The 21,773-nt window shown below is 38.7% G+C and overlaps 3 protein-coding genes across 4 annotated transcripts in view; 1 reads left to right on the top strand and 2 right to left on the bottom strand.

Moving 5' to 3' along the window:
• Positions 1-107: 107 nt before the first annotated feature.
• On the bottom strand, positions 108-4,442 carry abhd18 (abhydrolase domain containing 18). 2 transcript variants are annotated; one of them, XM_079480378.1, is made up of 13 exons: positions 4,318-4,442; positions 3,501-3,609; positions 3,317-3,401; positions 3,094-3,194; positions 2,888-2,963; positions 2,727-2,811; positions 2,597-2,624; positions 2,340-2,478; positions 2,162-2,251; positions 1,183-1,284; positions 669-1,038; positions 426-588; positions 108-310 (listed from the first exon to the last, which is right to left on the bottom strand). In XM_079480378.1, the coding sequence occupies exons 2-13, from the start codon at positions 3,590-3,592 to the stop codon at positions 259-261; spliced, it is 1,383 nt and encodes a 460-aa protein (XP_079336504.1). In that variant the 5' UTR covers positions 3,593-3,609; positions 4,318-4,442; the 3' UTR covers positions 108-258. The 2 variants fall into 2 exon arrangements, with proteins under 2 accessions (XP_079336504.1, XP_079336505.1); XM_079480379.1 differs by lacking the exon at positions 4,318-4,442 and having other exon boundaries at positions 3,501-3,732.
• Positions 4,443-5,406: 964 nt separating this feature from the next.
• Positions 5,407-11,338, top strand: LOC306907941 (metal cation symporter ZIP8). The gene is made up of 8 exons (XM_079480480.1): positions 5,407-5,988; positions 6,100-6,253; positions 7,087-7,256; positions 7,906-8,028; positions 8,177-8,299; positions 9,672-9,861; positions 10,041-10,225; positions 10,409-11,338. Exons 1-8 carry the CDS (start codon positions 5,770-5,772, stop codon positions 10,556-10,558), a joined length of 1,314 nt encoding a protein of 437 aa, XP_079336606.1. The 5' UTR covers positions 5,407-5,769; the 3' UTR covers positions 10,559-11,338.
• The window catches only part of dgkq (diacylglycerol kinase theta), a 22,837-nt gene continuing 12,397 nt past the window's right edge, over positions 11,334-21,773 (bottom strand). Inside the window, exons 7-23 of the mRNA XM_079480479.1 lie at positions 21,560-21,628; positions 21,376-21,476; positions 21,019-21,233; positions 20,004-20,094; positions 19,699-19,753; positions 19,326-19,387; positions 18,773-18,923; positions 17,949-17,987; positions 17,357-17,472; positions 16,776-16,927; positions 16,513-16,661; positions 16,249-16,427; positions 16,001-16,101; positions 15,775-15,921; positions 15,340-15,451; positions 14,162-14,314; positions 11,334-13,841 (exon numbers count right to left, since the gene is read on the bottom strand). Coding sequence (XP_079336605.1) covers positions 13,740-13,841; positions 14,162-14,314; positions 15,340-15,451; positions 15,775-15,921; positions 16,001-16,101; positions 16,249-16,427; positions 16,513-16,661; positions 16,776-16,927; positions 17,357-17,472; positions 17,949-17,987; positions 18,773-18,923; positions 19,326-19,387; positions 19,699-19,753; positions 20,004-20,094; positions 21,019-21,233; positions 21,376-21,476; positions 21,560-21,628 — 1,994 coding nt within the window. The 3' untranslated portion in view covers positions 11,334-13,739. The remainder of the gene's footprint in view (positions 13,842-14,161; positions 14,315-15,339; positions 15,452-15,774; positions 15,922-16,000; positions 16,102-16,248; positions 16,428-16,512; positions 16,662-16,775; positions 16,928-17,356; positions 17,473-17,948; positions 17,988-18,772; positions 18,924-19,325; positions 19,388-19,698; positions 19,754-20,003; positions 20,095-21,018; positions 21,234-21,375; positions 21,477-21,559; positions 21,629-21,773) is intronic.

Below are 21,773 nucleotides of genomic sequence, written 5' to 3'. Positions count from 1 at the left end.
AGTCTCAATCATGATACACACAAGCAAAGGCAGTGAGGTCAGGAAGACGAGGGTTTGTATGTGTACAAGCGTACAATGGCTTGATGCGAGTACGGAGGCGAAACCAGATATACAAACACTGCCCACTGCCTCTCTTTGTTAGCACCAGGATTTTGAGTTTAATTTGCTTCATAAAAATCACGACCATCATATTCTTCCTTCTTTGTCTCCACTTTTGTCATCATACTTTCAAAATGCCAAAATTCATGTCTTTGGCTATTAGCTGGAATACCTCTGAAGAAACCGGTCGTAGGCATCGTAAATTGCTTGCCTGCGGGTCGACAATCAAATGTGAATTTCGTGTTAATGAATACATTCACAATTTATTTAATTTAACTATAATACATTTTCAGAGAACAGGACGCGACTAAATAATCTGGGCTTACCGAAACAGTCCTTGTTTGAAAAGATAGGCGCTAACGTGGCCACCTTTGAGGTAGCGAACCTCACATCCAGGCCAGATTTCCTGTAAGCTGCGAACTCCAGTGCGGGGAACGTAAGCATCTTCCTTCGCTTGGACTATAATGATCAGACTGGGATCTACAGGCACTGGAAGTACAATAAATAATAAAGCCCATTTCAGGAATACAAGCTGTCAAAAATGTATTTCTAAGATTCAAGATTCTCACCTGAAAAATTAGCAATGTGTGTACATTCATCCATAACTCCCTTCATGAAGCACAGTGATTCTCTCTGCAGCGAATGCCGCTGACCCGATCCGCACGTGATGTTCTTAGCATGTAGCATGTCTAAATGAGGCCCGCTGCTGCTCACAGCAGACAGCATCTGATCGAATCCATCTCTGTCTCTCCGACCTATCAGCACGGTCGAGTCTGAGGTGTGACGTCCAGAACAAGAGACCGAGGAGTGTAGCCCCATCTGTTCCCTCTCTGGTGGGCGGAGGTTTAACAGGTCATGTGTGAGATCCAGGTCTGAGAGGTTGTCGAAGCTGCCTGGGGAATTTTTCACGAAGTCCTGACCCATCCGGAAAGAGTCTGTCTGAAAATTAAAGGCGTGATGGCTGTGAGTTACAGTATGTGTGAAAAATGCTGCACCTCGGTCATGTTATAAACACTTATTTTGTGTACTGTGAGTTTTGCGTTTTAAAGATTTAAAGAAACAAATTAATCTCTGCAAACCTACCCCACAATACTCCAGCATGTTAATGATTTCTTTCTCGTACACCGTATGTGCAGCATACTGCTTTTCAAGTTCCCTCCAATTCACAGCTCTACTTAAAACACCCTGTGGACAAGCAGAGATTTACATTTTCTAGGATTTGTAAACAGATTGAAGTCATTAATATGAGGTTAAGACACATGAGTCAGTCACGAGTGAACAATAGCTTTTGTATCGACATGTTTTGACGGCTCTCAGTCAACTGACACAGGAATGAAGATATTGTCGTTGAAGGTATTCATAGCTCAGTGGTTAAACGTAACTGATGCTGTCTTCAAGTCCTACTGCGTTCCTGGTGGAACCCTGTTTCTGGGTTTGAATGTCATAGTTATGATGTAACGTGTGTAATTGTGATGTCATGTCAAATGTGAAGTGATTTAAAGCATTTCAAACTAAAATATGCATTTCAATTTCCCGAAAAACATCCTAAAGATCTTTATGTATTTGCAAAAGAATAATTTTCTGGAGACTTACTGTGGCATTAAAGGAACAGTTAACCCAAGCTGTTCATTTACTGTTGACTGTTCCAAATCTCTATAAATTGTGTTATCCCAATGAACACAGAGAAAGATATTTGGAAAAATGCTTTTAACCAAACGGCCACCGTTGACTACCATAGTGGGAAAAATGACAACGGTAGACAAAAGTGCCCCAGAACTGTTTGCATTCATAAATTCTTCAAATCACCTTCTTTTGTGTTCAACAGAACAAAGTCATTTTCCTACTATGGTAGTCAATGGTGGCCAAGAAGTGTTTGGTTTTAAGCATTCTTCCAAATATCTTTGTTGCGATGAACACAGATAAAGACATTTATAGCAGATTTTGAACACCAAGACATAATATTTGGGATGAACCGTTCCTTTAACATATTCAACCTTAACGTAAAGTGTTACCGTAACATGTCTGACTTGTTCCTGCTAAAATGAAAAGATTGAAATCTTACTGTGGTAAAAACACTTGAGGCGGTAGTCCATGACAAACAAGGGATCAGTGGAATTGGTTTGGGCCAGTTAGTTACAGCTAATGATGCCATCTGAAAGTAAATCAATAATAGATTTCAGACTGGGATCTTCGATAGGTCTTCATGGCCTGAAAATGACACAGAGTCAAGTGGAACCTACATGTCCTCCCATTGAAATGCCAGTCATCCCAAGAGGCCAGAAACCCTCTCTCTCCAGCCAATGTAACAGAACGGCAGATTCCAGGATAAGAGCCCCGCCCATCACAAACAAGTCTGATACATTCTTCAGACTGGAGCGTCTAAATAAAAGCACGGATCATACAGTTAACATGTGTTAATCGTACTAAAGCTTTGATTTGTTCACGCTGTGTCAAGACTACTGTAATAATGAGATGACAACTCTGAAAGAACACTCACAGTTGGTCCTTAGGTTTCCTGTATCCATGTGCGGCTCAGAGTTAAGGTGGTGTCAAATGAGATCAATGACTGTTTAAGTAATTCACCAGCCTAAACTAAAATACCTGAAGTTTAGCATTTGTAAGGATATAATATGGATTTTCCAACAGAAGTGAAGCCATCCCAGATTCCTTTACCATTGGTCTAGCCATTAGTGTTCGTCTTCTCCAGAAAAACTGTAAAAATGTATGGAACAATAAAACAATGATGACGACATGCTGATTCTGTATTATCACATCTTGGCACACTTACGTGATCTCCTGTTCCAGCCAGGTGGATACAGACCGGCCGGTGCCTCTTCCATTTCTTAGGTACAATGAACTGGAATCTAAAGGGGGAAAATAAAACCAAACTCATCATTCGGAGCATTTAAAAGTACTTTGAATACAAGTTACTCAATAAGCCATCATAATCCTTTGCATTTGCATTAGGTGTTTGTAGGTGATGATTGTGGTTACCGGGCTTTGATGGACTCTGTTGGCAGGACGCCTGGAAGGATGTGCTCCAGCGGTGATATGAAATGACCGTTGTGAATTTTGCAATCAGTCTGATCTTCTACCTGCAGATGCAGTTGCAACATAGCGTTATTCTTAGTGTAAAATATTAACGTTGAACACAACTAGGTATTTATTACTACAGTTAGTTACTGTTACCAATAAGCTTTGCACAGGTGTGTCTTACTTTGTCAATAAATATCGGGTAATCCTTGGGTACCAGATCCCTGCATCTCTCCCTGTTACCAATGAGTTTCCGGAACTCAAAAATTCTGTAATAGTCACAATCAATCAAATTTAAATAAATATGCAAATCATTTTATAATGATCCATTCCAATCAAAGTGTGTGTGTTTTTATGATAGAATTGACCTTTTCAGGTCTTCTGGCTTTCCCCACCCTTGGATAAAGAGTTTGGTGAGGAGAAGCCTTCTGTAAAGAACATCAAGCCGGCTCACACCCATTGACAATAACCATTCTTCTGCAAAAAAAAGATCTTATCAAAAGCAAATTACTATTTAAGCTTGATAAACCTTTTGTTAAGGAAATTTTAGCTCTAAAAAAGCCTCTGAAAAAGTAAACTAAAGGGTTTTTGTGTGCATCTCTCATCAAAGAAAAATGATATTCACATAAAACAAAGCCTCACACAAGATTCTTGAACTACAACTTCGGGATTTCGATGATTTATGAGCGACATGAATCAGACATGACTGATAATATATCAAAACTGTCGTAGAAATACAGTTAACTTCCAGCTAACGCTGTACATACACACACCTTGAACTAACTGTACACCTGCTGTGAAATGCAAATGTGGCATCTGCTAATATGAAACTTTAGAGGGCGGATTTCACTTTTAAAACATCATAGCTAATAGTTTCGAAAAAAGTCAACGCCCTACCTTGATCTTAACTTAATAAAAACCATATCAGTGTTAAAAAAGGACGAAGGCGTTTCAATGAGTTTACAGTGCAAATCCAGTTCTTGTCAATGACCTCAAACACGATCAATTCCTGAACACGATCGGCTTCTAAACATCCCGCATTGACCGTGTGTGTTGCACATCTCATCGGCTGTCAGTGGTGATGGAGTTGCACTTTTGGCATCCCAAACTGCACGCCTCTGTCAATCTTTAAAAAAAACATTAAACAACGTCCGGATGAAAGAAAGTAAAGAAATAAATTCATACCTCGGGCTTAATGGACGTAGATTTGTGTGTCTCTGAGGAAAGTGGATCAGTACACATGACAGAGGGCAAATTCCAACTGCTGGTTCAACGCCATCCCAGCGTTCACTGCCGGAAGCGAGTCTTCTTCTACGGTTATGATCGGTGGTGCTGTACACGACTGTGTCAGCAGGGGGCAGTGCTGGACATATTGGTGCTTTTTTTTTTATTCAAAGAAATCTTGAAAGTAACAATATTATACAAATCACACAAAGAGGAAGAGAAAAAAAGATTAAAAGATAATCAATATTGAATTGAAAAAAAACGTCTGCATAAATTTTAACAACTTTACATTTTTTTGAATGTTTATGAGCAATAGAGATTTTTAAGTTCTCCAATTCTAACAAAAATAAATTGCAGTTAAGTACAGATTTTACAAACGTTTGTCTATGAATATAATATTTGCCATGTCAAATATAGAAATTCACCACATAATCAAACATTTTACATTCATTGGTATATAAACATATATTACTTTAAGAGATAAAAAATAATCGTCAAATTAAATTCGTGTCATTCATTATTTAACGTCCGATTTAGACATATATTAAAGCACACAAAATATAATTTTCAACATTAATAAAGTAGCTTGGTACACCGATCATCTGTTTCAGGACTTAGAATGGGATATTTCATATACAAATTCATAACATTTAAAATAATAAACACGTTTAAAACGCGTGACTTATTTTGACAATGTGAAATATCTCACTTTTTAGAAACATTTAATTCATTCCTTTCTGGACTTATTTGCGGTTCATTCTGTTGTGATGAAAGCTTTCCATTTATTTTCACTGCAACTGAAAACACTGAAAACTGAAATAAATTAATTGGATGCAGACTCCGCCCCCTTTCGCGCAGGAAAAACAACTATACATTATTTACATTTGTTAATAGTAAGAATTCAGTATTAGCAAACCACATAGATTGTATTTGTATTTTCTTGTCACGTAGAAAGTTATGCTACTTCATCATAATAATAATAATAAACGTGTAATGTTAGTAGTTCTTGTCAAATAAAAGAATAAAGGTCTTTTGCACTACATTAAAAGCACTATAAATAGTTTGTTAGCAGTTCACTTGCGATTTTCCGATAATGCTTTAGTTTGTAGTGTTTGTTTAATTGTCATGATTTATTTGTTTTGTCTCTGGAAACAAGCGGAGGTGAGCGGTGGGCTGAATGCCAATGGAGGCGCGAGCTGGGTCATCTCGGATACTAATACCGGACACATCGCGCCGTTTCTCATCGTTCATTCATTAAGATGCGACTTTCCTTGCGGATATATTGCATTAGGAGTCCCGTGGCGTCCTGCGCTCTTTCTGAGATCTTGATAATCTCGTGACGGGGCTTTAAACTTTCTCCTTTCTCTACTTCACTCGGGGGTCTCTTTGGATAGAGACGTGTGCGCTGTAAGCATGGCAGGCATTCTCAAATCCTTTCCTCGTGTTTTTACACTTTTACTAGCGACTGTAATCTCAGGAATGAAAGCCAAGTCGCTGCAGAAGTATTTTTTGAAGGATGTTCTTGCGGTTTACGGAGAAAACGGTTCGCTGGATCTCAGTGGCATTAACAGTTTATTGGGGGCGATCGTGAACGAAAAGCCCGAGGATTTAAACATTCCTGTACTCGCGCAGGTAATCTCTTTACAGTCTGTTTTACAATACATAATGATTTTATATGATTGAGGTTTGTTATTCTTTGTCACACGTACATCTTCTGACTGTCTTTTTAACCGCGTGTTGTAGTGTATGTCCGGAGAACAGATCCTGGTCCACTATGGACTTCAGAACATCACTTATTTAACGCAAGATCACTTGGTCACTATCTGCCCGGCTCTGCTTAACCAGGCGGTATTGCCACCGTGTCCCACGGACACTCTCGGAGTCATTCAACCTCATGGTGGGTCTGTAATACACTTGGTGGATCTTCATGATCTTGATACTAGCAATGAACTTTCTCCTTATTTAAACATCGCATTTTAGACTTTGTACCCTCTCTCCATACAAGGCAAAGCCATAAAAGGGGTTACAAATAACAACTGATCTGATTAATTAATAACAATAATATGGCTTTTATGTTTACAATTGAGATCAATTACTAAGGCAATGGTTTTAAAGCCTTATTAATTAATTAAACCCTAAATCATCACAAAATTAAACACGATATGAGGTTATATTTAAAAAGTATTTTGGGAGGTTGACTTGCCATATACATCTTTTTAAATGATTATATAGTTGTTTATAATAACACTTGCAATATAACAATGATATGCTATCGTAGTTAACATTTGTATTATTTATTTGATTTAATATTGTGCATGCAGTTTTTTAACACATAAATCATTCATTCGTTGAAAGACCAGGAAACATTTATTAGAATGAATTGGTCACACAACAGTGTTGTATTACTGTATTATTTATTTATTTATTTTATTGTATTTTCTCACATGCCGTTTTTGAGGACATAATTCATGAATTCATTGAAAGATCACATACAACTTGTATCATAATTCTGCCACCCAACAGGCTTATAAGTATTTTAAATGAACTAGTTAAGGCAAAAGGGTGATTTCACTAAAAATAATACAGTCCTTTTATTACAAAAAAATATAAATCAGCTTTGTTTTAACAATGATATTTTGTTCGTTTTAACACAGGGTCGATGGATTTACTAATGTTGCGTATGGTTTTATGTATCATTTGTTTGTATAATCTCTGTTTTTCTACATACAGTATGGGGATATGGCTTCCTGGCTGTTACAGTTATTAACCTGGCTTCACTGCTGGGTCTGGCTCTCGTTCCCTTCACTAAAAAAACATACTTTCCCAAAGTGCTCACATATTTCATTGGTCTGGCTATTGGCACGCTCTTCTCCAATTCTGCTCTCCAACTTATACCCGAGGTGAAATATTTCTGTCATATCTTCGTTCATTCATATTGTCCTACGGTTCATTTAGGTCGGGTTAAGGGAAAATTCTTGTAGACGACCTTGTAGGTCACACTGGTGATAGTACACAACTGTTACTCTGAAACATTTAAACTCAAGTTTTTACAATGTAAAGGGATAGTTCACCCAAATTCTGTCATAATTTACTCAGCCTCAGATTGATCCAAACCTTTATACATTCTTCCAAATATCTTCCTTTGAGTTTAGCAGAAAAAATACATTTAAACAGGTTTGTAACAATCTGGGGTGAGTAAAGGATGACAGAATGTTTTATGAACTCTTTGTAAGTCACTTTGGATAAAAGCGTCTGCTAAATGACTAAATGTAAATGTAATGTAACTTTTGGGTGAATTATCCCTTTAACCTGTATGTCCTTGGTTCAGATAATTATTTACAGTCTTTTTGAAATAAATACTGTCAGTGAAATGCAAAAACCCCACGCAGATAGATTTTATATTCTGAGGAGTTTGAATACTTCTGGCTGTTCTTGTTGTATATGCGATGGACTGTATGATTTGTGTGTGATATGCAATGTTTGTTTTGTTTGTCACGTTTCTCCCACTGAAACATCATTACATGACTGTGCACTTTTGTAAATAAACAGGCCCTCGGGTTCGACCCAAAAGTGGACAAATACGTTCCTCAAGCCGTTGGGATCTTCGGTGGATTCTACCTGCTCTACTTCACCGAGAAGATTCTGAAGATAATTCTGAAAGTTGAGCACGAGGTGGGATTTACACATCCTAATGTCTTTCAGATATAAACACACTGTAGATTATACCTTACTTAATATAAAGAAATCTGTGTCGTAGGCTTGATGTTAAAAATATACTACAACATATATCCCAAGATAATTCTAATCCTGTCCACTTTAGCACAGTCACTTCCACCCCACAGAGAATGTTCAACACAATGGTGTAACTAGTGTGGCAGATCACAACTTCAAAATTACCAACAGCGAGAAGACCAGCATATCATCCGACTCTCCAGTAGAACAGGTACAACTGCTCAGATCCAACATAAACAACAAATACTACAATCTGACAAACAAATGAGGTATAGTCTAGATATAGTTATTATTTAGAGTACAAATGGTATAGATACAACCAACCGCTTAACATTAAATACTTATTGAATGACTTATATATTCTGTATATATAATGGAATTCGGAAGTTAAATTGGTTCAGCTTAATGTAATTGTTCATTTAATACGGTAAATAACAGTAATAAAGTATACTCACATAGCAAAAAGCATAAAGATGCTTGCAAACATTTATGAAATGCAAAAGTGACCAGTTTAGTGGTGGCATCCAGCGTTGAGGTTGCGAATTGCAACCAACGGCTCTCTCCTCCCTTTCGATGCACTACGGCGGCTGACACAGGACTATGATGTCGTCGCGTTTTCGCTTCTTTGCCGGAGGAGATAATGTATTTATGTCCATTAAGGGCTACTGTAGAAACAACATGGTAAATTCCATGTAAGGGGACCCGCGGTGTATGTAGATAGAAACAGTTCATTAATAAAAACATAAGGCTTTATTATGTAAGGTCTTTATGCACCTCTGAAGGCATTTCTGTCAATAGATCCATCCGAAAATTACACATTGGACCTTTAAGTAAAGGTAAAGCGCTTTGTACAACATCAGATGAATAGTCAATGGTTAAACTAAAATGATGGATCACGTGCTTGGCCTTGGAAAGATTAATAACTGACCAAATGTATTCCTTCTAATGCTATTAATATGCCAATATCAACCTGCTGTTAAAGTTATATTAGGCAACACTGTAAGGGTTTGTGTGATTGAAACTTAACGCCACGGTCCAACAGGTTCTTAATGGGTGCTGTAAAACACTTTTTGAGTTCAAAGTGAAGCACATAGTGTACATGTCAGCGGAACCTACAGTCGCACACAGCTGTGTTTACTTACATCTGTCACAGCTTCCAGCAGCAACAAGATGGTCTTCTGACCTTTGACCTAAATCACAAGCACCGTCCAATCGGTTTGTCTTCTCATGCCTGTAACAATACAATTTCGCCCTTGGCGCTTAAAAAATAAATAAATGAAATGTGGAGCCCAGTGTCGGGATCAAGGAGCGGGTAGTTCACCCCAAAATGATCCAAATTCTGTCATCATTTATATGAACTCTTGTGATTTTAAACATGTATGACTTTCTTCTGCAGAACACAAAAGAAGATATTATGAGGAATGTTGGTAACCGAACAATGGCTGTACCGGTTGGGTTACCACCATTCTTCCCTTTAAGTTGTGTAGTTGAATAGGTTTTAATAAGGTGATTTGTGGGATGTATCTTTGGGAAGTTTCTGAAATGCTGGTCTTCGCTTGTGTTGAACGACCATGTTGTTGCAGGGGTCCTGTATATGGCTCAGAGGAAGACGGCTGTCCAACGTCAAGACGGTGGCATGGATGATCTCGCTGAGTGACGCTCTACACAATTTTATAGACGGGCTGGCAATCGGAGCCTCGTTCACAGTGTCCATTCTCAATGGCTTCAGCACCTCTATCGCAATCGTCTGTGAGGAGTTCCCCCATGAGCTGGGTAAGAGAAATTCAGCCAATGAGTCTCAATCCAAGAAGGGGTGGTAGGTTTATGATTTTGCATAGTTAGGTTAGCAAAATAATAAGGTTTGTTACCTTTGAAAGTGTGGAAAAAATGCTCCGAAAGAACTGTCACCACATGCAACTGAGGCCTTCTGTGCTATATATCTCACCCTATAGGTGACTTTGTTATCCTGCTGAACGCAGGCTTGAGCGTTCCACAGGCTATCTTTTTCAATCTGCTGTCTTCAATGTCCTGTTATATGGGTCTGGTTCTGGGAATCCTGCTGGGCAGCACTTTTGCACCCAATGTGATCTTCGCCATCGCCGGTGGCATGTTCCTCTACATTTCCTTAACTGATATGGTAAGATTACCATGACAATTTGGCTTATCCATTTTTGCCTAGCCTAGCTTAATATGCAGAGACAGCTAGCCATAAGTAAGCAATTTCTTAGCAACATTTGTATTTTACATCTAAGAAGACTGGTGCAGTCCACCCTAAACGTCACTTAGGGAGTCAAAACTGACCTCTCTCTTTCTCTCACAGTTTCCTGAAATGAACATGATTGCCCGAGAACACGCAAAGAGCACCAAGACAGAAGTTGTTTTCTTCTTAATTCAGAATGCTGGACTGCTCACAGGATTTTCCATCATTCTGCTCATCACCATGTTTGCTGGAGAAATAACCCTGGACTGATTCTCTCTGTTCGTTTTCTTTACTTCAGTGGTTCTCAACTGGCTTTGCTTTAGGATCTATAGTTCACATTGGTTGTCGAGAAGCGACCCAGCACCAAAATCATTTATGTACAAAATTACATAAAAATGTACTATTATTTACTTTTAACAACATGCAAAGTTAAAGAGAGAAAGTGATTTTATGTATGCGAAAAATATGAAAAAAGTGTGATTTAGAAGTCTACCAAACAAAAAAATAAAACACTTTCGGGAATAAAGATCAATGAATTTGGGCCAAAATACAGTAGGGTGCACAGCAATGACGCCAACGGCAGAAGAAATGGGATGTCTCGGTTTTAAAAGTAGCGCGATTATTTATTTGACTATCCTTATGAGTAGTTGCATTTTAATATTTGAATTTAGCATCAAAACCCAGAACTGTGGCCATTTTTGGGGTCACGACCCACCAGTTGAGGACCCTTTTAAAATATTGCATTTTGTGCCTTTCCCATTCCAGAAGATCCTCTCATATAAGCTGTTTATTTGAGACAAGATCTACTTCATTGCTTTTTAAAATCATTTGTATAGAAGAAACTTGAGGAAATCATTAGGTGTTACATTGAAGTCGATTCTGAATTCTTTTGTACTGTTGTAAATAAACTGCACAGACGTACTAACCAGGTTTTGTTAAAGGCACAAACTGTTGTATTTATGGCTCACACTTGCTGCTAACTGAGGGGGATCATGATTATATGTATTATTTGTAACCTCGTGCAAAATAAAAAGAAACCAGACCTGGATTAAAAATGAATGTTTTTTTTCTATTGGACACATCCATCTGTTGATATACATTTAGTTTTATAATATTCATTGAACATATAATGTACACTTAAATGCGTCTTGGAAACGGTACAGTCAGTGCGATATTCTTTACAGTCTAAATTAAAAACAACATTTTCTCTTCAAAAATATACATCTATATAGTTCTCAGAACCATAATCATAGACTTTTTAAGTAAAAATAAAACTTGAATTACACCAGGAGATAAAACAACTTTCAATATTTTTGACCAAATAAAGCGACCGGTTGAAATCACACAAAACCTCAAGATCATGCCTTCGTCGTATTTCACCCCAAAAGCATCAACATGTGAGGACTTTTATTGGCGTTTATGAGACAAGCAAACAATAATACGATGCATCGTCCTAAAGCCAACTACAGTTTTAATAGATTTAAAAACGAATATTTTCTTTGATGTTAGGGTGAAATCAGACCGGTCATGTTTTTGAGAGATTCGCTCTATTTGTAGGCACATAAATGATCTAGAACCGCACAGTTCTACTTCACAGCCACTGAATCAGCAGACGAACAGAACAGATGCAGATACCGAGGAACATCCAGAAGCACTTATATGAGGCACTATACACAGAACAGCACGTCAGCTCTAGTGGTTGTCAGGCAACAGGCACAACCGATGCGGAAAGTCACTACCGTACACGTCGCTGGCACAACAATGACATGGACGGAAGATATATCGAAGAACCAAAGCACAACGACAGTCAACCATCAAAAACATAATTTGTTCTTCAAATTCATTCATTTCTGGGCTTTTTTGTTAACCCTCCGTAGTTCAACATTCTTGGCAGTGATGTGTTCAGGTGAAGAGGTAGATGAGCCGCCTCATAGGTAACCGTAGTAAAAGCCAGGCATAAAAACTCCCCGACAGGGACGGAGAGTGATCGTATATACAAATCTAAGGCCAGCCTCTCAAATCCATATTGCTGAAGCAGGGCTGACCAGTCACTGTACACAAAGGACATATATGCTATTTTAGATGATTTACTATAGCAAAATATTACAGCACGATGCTCGTCTCTAGAGAGCCAACAATAGGACGAGTAGCTTTACACGACTGTCAGATAAACACAAACATATATTTTCAAATCACGAGGAGTTATGATTGATGCTCCGCTTGATCTACAGGATCTTGTAAACATGACGAATGAATGAAGATAAATGATGAATGCCATCAGTGAGACATACAGGCACCATCAATAACATAACCGTTGACGGCGATAAATACTGTGGCTGACTATGCGATCACGTGTGGAATGTTTTATCGGCTGTCTTATAATATAGTGTGTTATAGTATTTACACGAAAACACAAAGTGGTTAATGTGTCAATACACATCGTCATTTACAAACATTCATCTTTTGTGAATTGCGTTAAAATTCACATCTGTTTGTAAAAGTTTTCACAGTTTTTCGGTACCTCTTTCAAAACAAGTTTTTTAAATACGCTCACAATGAACACAAACTCGAACATTTGACTTGTACTCGCATACTGAATTGTTTTGGTTTTAATACTTGTAAAGCTACTAACAAACGTTGATCAATAACGCTAACCGTCAAGTTAAGACGGTTGACGATAACTAGACCACAAACTAGATCCTATACGAGCAGGATTGTGATGCACAAAGTCAATTGAGTAAATACTGCTTGCTACAGATACGTATGTGCGTCTGATATTACAGTGATGGACTACTTTAAGACAAAGTTCATTGAAATAAAAAAAACTGGCAACAACGCTAAAAAACGAAAATATAAATCTATACCAGCAAGATTCTAAGGCAAAAACAGGCCACACGGGCAGCTGAAGTCCTGAGAAACTGCAGTGCTGTATCTCACAGGGCTTTTTAACACTACAGACTCTGAGATGTTGGAGATGGAAAACCTTCACAAGAAAACATTCACGTTTCATTCTACCTGTTACATGTTAACAGTATTAAAGGGATAGTTTACTCCAAATAAAAATTCTCTCGTGATTTACTTACCCAGAAGTTGTCCCAAACCTGTTTAGATGACTTTTTTTAAACACGAAAAAAGATATTTGAAAGAATGTTAGCAATTTTCAGTTCGGGAAAATTTGATATTTTGTAGGAAAGCCAACAGTTCTGGGGAACCTTTGACTACCAATGAAATGTTTCCTACTATGTAAGTAAATGATGTACCGTAACTGAAAATCCTTCCAGATATCTCCCTTTGTGTTCAGCAGAACAAAGACATTTATACAGGTTTGAAACAGCTTGAGGGTGAGTAAATGATGACAGAATTTTCATTTTTGGGTGAACTGTCCCTTTAACTCCGCTGGAGAACCTGTTAAGACGACGCTTGTGAGCCAATGAAGTGTTTGCTGGGATCGTCACTGGCCTCCATCGCTGGGAGCCGGACTGTCATTTCGGCCTTCCTTTAAACTGCCCGATTGTTTCTTTTGCTTGGTTTTGGCTTTTCTCAGCATGCACACCTAACACAGGAAAGAAAACCAACGTAAACGTACAGAATACAGCACTGAATAAATAACAGGTGCATACACAGTAACACTTGTGGAACATCTGGATTCTTCTGCCGGGAGTAGTTTTTGCACCCGTCCAATTAAATGTGAATAAGAAAAACACGCATGTTTATAAATCACAATGTAGAGAAGGCTTAGCCCAAGAATATTAATAAGGTAAACACTGTATTGCGACCTTTCTGGGATCTGGGACACTCCCAAGTCACAATGTTATGTTATGGGATCATTATAGGTAGCATCACATGATATGGTATGGTCTGTGTGTGTGAGACCTTTGGTCCCGCGGCTGAGATGATGATCTGTCCTGGTGATTGTATCCAAGGTTCTCCGTCCACCTGCACTGGAATGGGTTTGGTCACAGTGATGCGAATGTAGCTGCCCTGAGCGATACGAATCCCAGAACGTAGCCCACTTTGAACCTGACCCTGACACAGAGAAAAAAAAGTGACATTTGAACCACAAATCAAAGGTTTGGGGCACTTCATATTTTTTCATAATATTTATTTTAGATTAATTAATTAAGAATAATTGAAAACACATCGAATTTATTCAATGACAAAATTATGAAAATCCGAAATAAATAAATAAATCTATGATGTATTTGACATCTTCACTAGTCTCCCATTGTCTAGAATTTGTCAAAATGTTCTCTTGGCATTTTATCAGCTGCGGCCAACTTGAGGTCTCACCCTAAGATGCTTTTCAAATAGTATTGACAGTTTCCAGCTATGCTGGGCTTTCATTGAGTGTTTTTTCTCCATGTTTAGGTCCATGTCATTCATTTCAAAAACATTTGTGACGCTGCTTTTGAGAACCCAACTAAAAGCTTTTTTTGTGTGTTTTACTGTTTTCGACATAAAATCATCCCACATGATGTAAAAACATTCTTGAAATCCTTTATATTGACAGAGCAATGTCATGTTAAAGATTGAAATCATAGTGAAATAAATGATTGAAATCATACATTGACGCTCATTATCTCATAATTCGTTTATAACATACGAGTCTGGTTTTCATAGACAGTGCTTGTTTTGGTTTGTAATGAAATAATGAATTATAAAGATAATTTTCTCCACATAATTCAATGGAAACATTTAGACATATATCTTCAGATCGTGTTACCCGAGACCTGTTAAAAGTACAGTGGTGTATATATTATTTTGCACACACATCTATGGAATGTAGAAAATGTCCTCCAAAAATAAATCCTGATAAATGATCCAGAAATACTGTTATTGGCCAATGGTTTCTTTGAGAAATGACAGATAAATATGCTTTGATATCTGTAAAAATACTTTCCGTTCATTACCATTGTTCATGAACAGCACTGACCAAATCGTAACTAAAAAGTAGGTGGAGCTTAACAAAGGTTAAATTATCATGATGGCGCAGTTCAGTGAATAGAGGAAGATGTAAGATAAACAGATAGAGAGAGTTTATCAGGGCTCACCATGTGCACCACACCCGTCACACCCACAACCTCCAGCATGCCGTCATCGATACTGGGCCGCCCGAAACGGGAGTCACTGTCAGAGCCCCACAGATCCGCACCAGAACCCCAGCTGGACACGCACACATACACAAAAAACCTGAACTTAATGGTTGAAACAAAGATATGATAATGACTGAATAAAAAAAGAAGCATTTCTTCTGTGGTACATCACTTATCAAAACACATCAATCTCACTATTTATTTCTATATATACTTTTCTATATAGGGTATTGACATATTTTAATATCTAAAATTTAAATATAGAAATAATGTATATATCTATACAGTATTTAGACATTCACCAATATATTACCAGGACACCTACATCAGTATGTGCTCGTTGAACATTTAATTTAAAGTATAGGGTCACATGGTCACATATCTCGCGTTTACCTGGGAATGTTAAGAAATATCAGTCCCTCTATACTGGGAAGTTCTATGTCTTGTTTGTCCACCTGGAGTCTGATGTCTTTATGAAGATTTCTCGTGTGACTCAGCTTCTGAAGGCCCACCTTCACATACACGCCTTTGTTGTGAAACCTGATGGAGAAATGACACAAATTCACATTCCGCTGCATCCGGTGATGTTTGCACTCTCGACGTGACCGATGCTGCTCACCTGCTGTTAAACTTATCCGGTTCCTCCTCACGCGCGTGATGAAAGTCCAGACTCAGCTCAGCGTCGATGCCCAGGCCAAAATAGTTATTCATCTGCACAATCTACACACAGACACATTTATACAAACCATGAATTCGAATTTTTTTATATACCGAGCGACTGAATTGTTATGCTATGGTGATTCAGGGGGTTGTGCAGAAGTTTAAAACTCTGCTTTTATCACAGATTAAAGTCTTTTGAAGACGAACCTTGGGCGGCTCTAGAAAGCCGTTCTCTTTGCCATCGTCTGTCATTTCCTGTGCATCCAGAAGAATCGTCCAGCGGTCCATGTGGACCTCCTCTGCCTCATCCACCGATATCAGAACGTTGTAGGGATCTTCTCCGCTGTAGCCCGCCCCCCACCGCAAAACCCGGGCCAGATCATTCCCTGACAACATAAACAAACATCATAACAAAAATAAAACATCCGTGGTAAAAGCAAATACAATAATGCTTGTTTTCCCATCACTCACCGGTGCCCAGCGGTACGATGCTGATCGCTGGCTCAGGACAGGCGATTTTGTGTCGGATGGACTCCAGAACTCCCAGCACCCATCCCACTGTGCCATCACCTCCACAGACAAGGATACGAAACCGAGGAACATCCCTGAACGTGTGTAGCCTGAACAATATAATGCATGGATGTAAACTATTCGTTTAATATCAAAGCAAGAACAAAACAGCAAAGCATGATGCAGAAATAAAATGTATGGTTTCATAGGAGAGTTTGTCTAACCCGGGCAACGGTCCTCCACTGCTGAGTTCAAACACTTGGTGAGGGTTTAGAAGTTTGCGGAAACTGTATAAGATCTCTCTGCCCTTTAGTCCTCCACTTTTAAGGTTGACAAAGACCAGCAATGGGCAACTTCCTTTGGGCAACTTGCTTTGCTGTAAAACAAAAATGAACATCAGTTACAATGAGCATTTGTAGAATTAATGTTGAAATGTTATGTAGTTTATTTCCTGACCACTAGGGGGCAGTGGCATCTAACGCTTGTACAGCAGCTTTGAGGCCTTTATTGTTTGTTAAAGGGACAGTTTACCCCCAAAATGAACATTCTTAGATCACCAACTCACTGTCATGTTGTCCCAAACCTGTATGACTTTCTTCTGCAGAAAACTAAATAATATATATTGTGACCAAACAACATTGGCCCCTATTGATTTCCAGTGTATGAACACAAAACCACCAAGACATTTCTCAAAATATCGTCTTTTGTGTTTCACAGAAGAAAGAGTCGGATCTATGTTATTATTTAGATTTTGACCCTAATTCCCGAAAAGCTCAGTGTGATTCACATCGATATGGTGCTGTACCGTGATGTCAGGTATAACCAGTGAGCAGAGCAGTTTGCCGCTGATGCTGATATCTTTAGCCAGCATGTAAATCCTCTCTGCCTCTGAAAAACAGCTGATCTGCAGAACAACGGCACCTAAAAACAACACACCAAATGAATAACACACACCTGTACACCCATGGGACCCACTTTTTACCTGTAACGATCAGTAGTCAAGTATACAAAAATTGCATTGGACATGGACAGAATATGATGACAGAATAGTGAAATGGGATTGATAAATGCGAGTCAGACAGCCCATGTGATAACCATAGCTCAATCTTTGACCAGTGCTTTCAATGGAACTTTTTCATACCCCCGCACAAGCTAACATGACAGCGCAGAAATAAAACAGCATGAAGGTGAAGGAGCCAGTGGAAATGTTGCGGATGACCGAGAACAACAGCCGTTCGTGAGTGTGGAACAACGGCTCTCATTTACAGAACCCTGAGAGTGGGCCAGACTTCAGCGGGTGGGCACAAAGAGACCGGTTTGTTCCTTTAACATTATCAAATAAAGTCCTGCACTTTGATGCCGAACTCAGAACAAAAGCTTTGCATTGTAGTTCTTACCTTGGCCGGCATATACATGAGTAATCGTAACCAGGTGACCTGAAGAAGAGAAAGAGAGAGAGAGAGAGAGAGAGAGAGAGAGAGAGAGGGGTTATTAGTGTTTGGTATTCGATCACTCACAGTCGCTGTATCACCTGCTGTAATCCATCCCAGCAGAATGATGATAAGCACTCTTTTCTTCAGTCTCGAATAAATTATGTCACACTTACAAATCACTTCTTTTATGAAATATTAAGGGGGTCATATGGCGCGTATACATGTATTTCTGTGTCTTTGGTGTATTATACGATACTAATAGTATTAGACACGTTAAATTGCAATCGGAACAAAAGATGCATTGTATCTAAAGGCGAATGCTCACCCAGACCTGCCTGAAACACCTCGTTGTAACCACACCCCCACAAATCTACGTCAGTTCATGGTATGATTTGGCTTAGACGGCCCAAATGTATACGCAAGTAAAGTGTCTGTGCCTGTCAGTACAATGGCGTTGAAACCTGATGTTCCAAATATGGTAAGAGGCGTTACATTTCCGTCACACGCTTGCAGTATTCGACCAATCACTATGCACTGGTTAACTGGCCAATCATAGCACACCTTGCTTTTCAGAGCGATTAGCTTTGTAAAAAATCAGAGGCGGGGATAAGAGGAGATACAAACATGCACGGTATGTGGAAAAGACAGCGTTTTTGAACCTTAAATCATGTATACACATTGTATTAAATCTAAAACAAAGGATAATATTTGTATCATACGACCCCTACAAGGTTTTACAAAAGCTTGATGGGATAAACGGTCAATATCTTATAGACATCTAAACTCACTCTTTATAGCCAGATGTTCTGATAGCAGGTGTGTGTATTCCTCTTTGTCGAGTTGTGTAGGAAGACCTCCCAGCAGCAGATTGACCTGCACCACACCATTCCTCCGCTCCTCGATGTAAAACCGTGTTTGGTTCATTTGACGCAATGAGATCTGAAACAAACAGCTAGAATTAGAAGCAAAATAAACGTTAACTATTACACAGTGCGAGGTGCACCTACAGTATTATAAAAAGATAATAAGAAAACAAACATAAAATTAAGTAAATTATCATTTGTAATAATTTTTTTATTTATTTGCATAGAGAATATTATTCAAACAAATTAAACTTAATTTTTCATATATAAAATGATATATAACATCTACATATGATTTATTTTCATATTTTGATTCCAGTAATACAGTTATTCTCTTTCTCATTCAGTAGGGTACTTTCTGTTTTCCAGTTTTTTTTAGCATGACTTTAAGACTTATTTTACGTGTGCTGTGCTTGTAAAGGCACATCACCTTGAGCTTTTTCCAAATAGCAAGAACTAACAGCATGACCCCACATACCTTCCGTATCTCCTGCAGTTTGTCCAGCAGAAGCTCCTGACCATTGAGAACTTGCCGTTGAACTACAGAAACATGAGACACATTCAGATTCAAACAAAAATCCTGAAATTTCAAAAGGATCAGATTCAAAGAAACTTGCTGAGAATTCCATCAAAACCAAATCAACTTTCCCTTTTACGTTTACAGTAGCACATGGTATGAATTTATACATGTAGTCTATGTATTTTCTGGGACAAATGATCTCAATGATTAAAACCCCTGCTTACAGTTATATAATAAAATGAAAACCCTATGATGTGAATTCATAGCAAGATAACTTACGAAGAACAGAAACTGGAGTGTGTAAGTCAGGCAAAGCAAAAGCATATCACACCTTGTTTGCTGTTCATCAAAACTTCCACTAAGTTGAAATTTTCGTAGTTTTCATTCTAAAGCGATAACAGAAAACATGAGGATTACCACGATGCACACTGTGTAGAAAAATACAGTACAGGATTAAAGCTACAGTGACAGAATGCAAGTGTTTATCTATGATGCTCTGATACATCTTTATACAGAAAAAATCTGCAAAAGTCTCATCATTTGAAGTTCACATCCCTAAATTGTCAATTATCAGTAACCATGGAAAACCACACTAACATCCCTCGGTTGGGTCTGGAGAAGTAAATTCCCACTCACCCGTCTTCCGAGAAGTAAAAGCACCTCCTTTATGACTGAATCTACCGTAGTGCTTTTTCCAGCAGTAACCGAAACGTGATCGACTCCAACTCTAAAAACACAAGTACATAAATTACATTTGGCAGACGCTTTTATCCTGATTATTATACACTTGTTTCTTAGTATGTGCAATCCCCTGGGATCAAACCCATTGCCTTGCTAGCGCCATGCTCTAACCACTGAGCTACAGGAGAGCTATGTGTACACATAGAGCATCATAATACAATTTTAAGAATTAAAGAGCATCCCATACCATGATTCGCAACATTTTTCCAAACATTTCATTATTGGATTACTGTGTAATTCTGACTGATTTAATACTTCCATACGCTTTATAATTTGACACAACGTTTTCTACTACCCTAAAGGTCTCCTGGCAAGTTTCGGCAGGAGACGAGACACCATCAGCATTTGCGATCTATTTCCTGTTGCCATGGCAACAACATCTAAGGTAAACCGTGGATGCTGTGTCGTTATCTCCGTGGCAACCGGACACACTGTCAGCAAGTCTGTCATCAGAGTCAAGTGTGTTTTGATGGGTTTTATAAACACATGCCTGCAGTGTGTGGCACACAACGGGACTAATGTCCGTCCCTTACGATGTTTGGAAATGATATACGATTTGTTTTGGAGAAGTTGGACAGCAGCTATCTTAGTAAATCCTTCGCCAGGCTAACATGGAGCTCACACTCCTGAGTAGCCATTAAAGGGATAGGTCACCCTAAAATGGGACTTCTTTCAGCATTTACTAACCCTCAAGTCATTTCAAACCTGTATGACTTCCTTTCTTCTGCAGAACACAGAAGAAGATATTCTGAAGACCGTTGGTAACCAAACAACACCGACTCCATTGACCTCTATTGTACAAACCCAAATGAGGCATTTGTCAAAATATCTTCTTTTGTGTTCCACAGAAAGAAAGAAGAGACACTTTAGATAGCAAAACCTTACAGAGTAAAAGCTAAATAAATCTCACTTCTGCCAGCCGGCGTAAATCTTCAACACCTCCGTTTCTCTGGGTTTGGCTCTGAGAAGCCAGGATTCGGATGCACTGTCCTTAAACACGGGTTTGTTGTCGGGAGTGCCGTTGCGGTTGATGATGTCATCTGTAAATAGTCCCTGTTGGCCATAACTCAGAAGCTCGTAATCCTGCGGCTCGTCTGGGATATAAAAGGCTCGGAGTGCTGCTTCCTGTCGGTATATGAAGAAGAATTCAGAATAACCCTGAAATGAAGTTTGAGCTCATGCAACATTTCCAGATAGTTGCTACTGTGTAAACACTTTTGAGACACCCAGCGTTCAGGTGAAACCTAATCAGGGAACAACATCTTACCACTACTTCCTCATTCTTGATTATTCGAGGGATCGCAACCAGACGTAACTGATTTCGCTTGGCTGCGTCGTCTCCATCGAACACTTTGAGCATCTGTTTCCCTGTAATGCAAGAATTGTGAGATTATAGTGGCACCAGGGGTGATAACCATAAGCCGTGATGTAATTTTTAGTCAGCTTTGTACCTGTGTCAGGTGATCCCGAGGACTGAGTTTCCTTTGCTGTACTCGGAGTATCGACATCATCCAGAGTATCTAGAGAAAACACACTTCTCTACGTGAATAAAGCCGTCATGTGATCTTGTGTGATATCCAGTATCACATTGAATTAAAAGCTGAATCAAGCATGTATTATTCTTAAACGTCATCTCAGCTTCAGTTTACGCCTTTTGATTATCTA

This window comes from Barbatula barbatula (assembly GCF_947034865.1).
Source record: "Barbatula barbatula genome assembly, chromosome: 18".
Taxonomy (NCBI): Eukaryota; Metazoa; Chordata; class Actinopteri; order Cypriniformes; family Nemacheilidae; genus Barbatula; species Barbatula barbatula.
The sequence above is the reverse complement of the archived record's forward strand: the minus strand, read 5'-3'. Positions and strand labels throughout refer to the sequence as shown.

What these genes read in the sequence shown, in the direction of transcription:
- LOC306907941 (XM_079480480.1), top strand. Translation starts at nt 5,770, where the DNA reads ATGGCAGGCATTCTCAAATCCTTTCCTCGTGTTTTTACACTTTTACTA. An exon ending in CGGAGTCATTCAACCTCATG is followed by an intron (nt 6,254 to 7,086) that starts GTGGGTCTGTAA and finishes TTCTACATACAG; the next exon opens with TATGGGGATATGGCTTCCTG. An exon ending in CCGACTCTCCAGTAGAACAG is followed by an intron (nt 8,300 to 9,671) that starts GTACAACTGCTC and finishes ATGTTGTTGCAG; the next exon opens with GGGTCCTGTATATGGCTCAG.
- abhd18 (XM_079480378.1), bottom strand. Translation starts at nt 3,592, where the DNA reads ATGGGTGTGAGCCGGCTTGATGTTCTTTACAGAAGGCTTCTCCTCACC. An exon ending in ACCCGATATTTATTGACAAA is followed by an intron (nt 3,195 to 3,316) that starts GTAAGACACACC and finishes CTGCATCTGCAG; the next exon opens with GTAGAAGATCAGACTGATTG. An exon ending in GCATTTCAATGGGAGGACAT is followed by an intron (nt 2,252 to 2,339) that starts GTAGGTTCCACT and finishes ATTTACTTTCAG; the next exon opens with ATGGCATCATTAGCTGTAAC.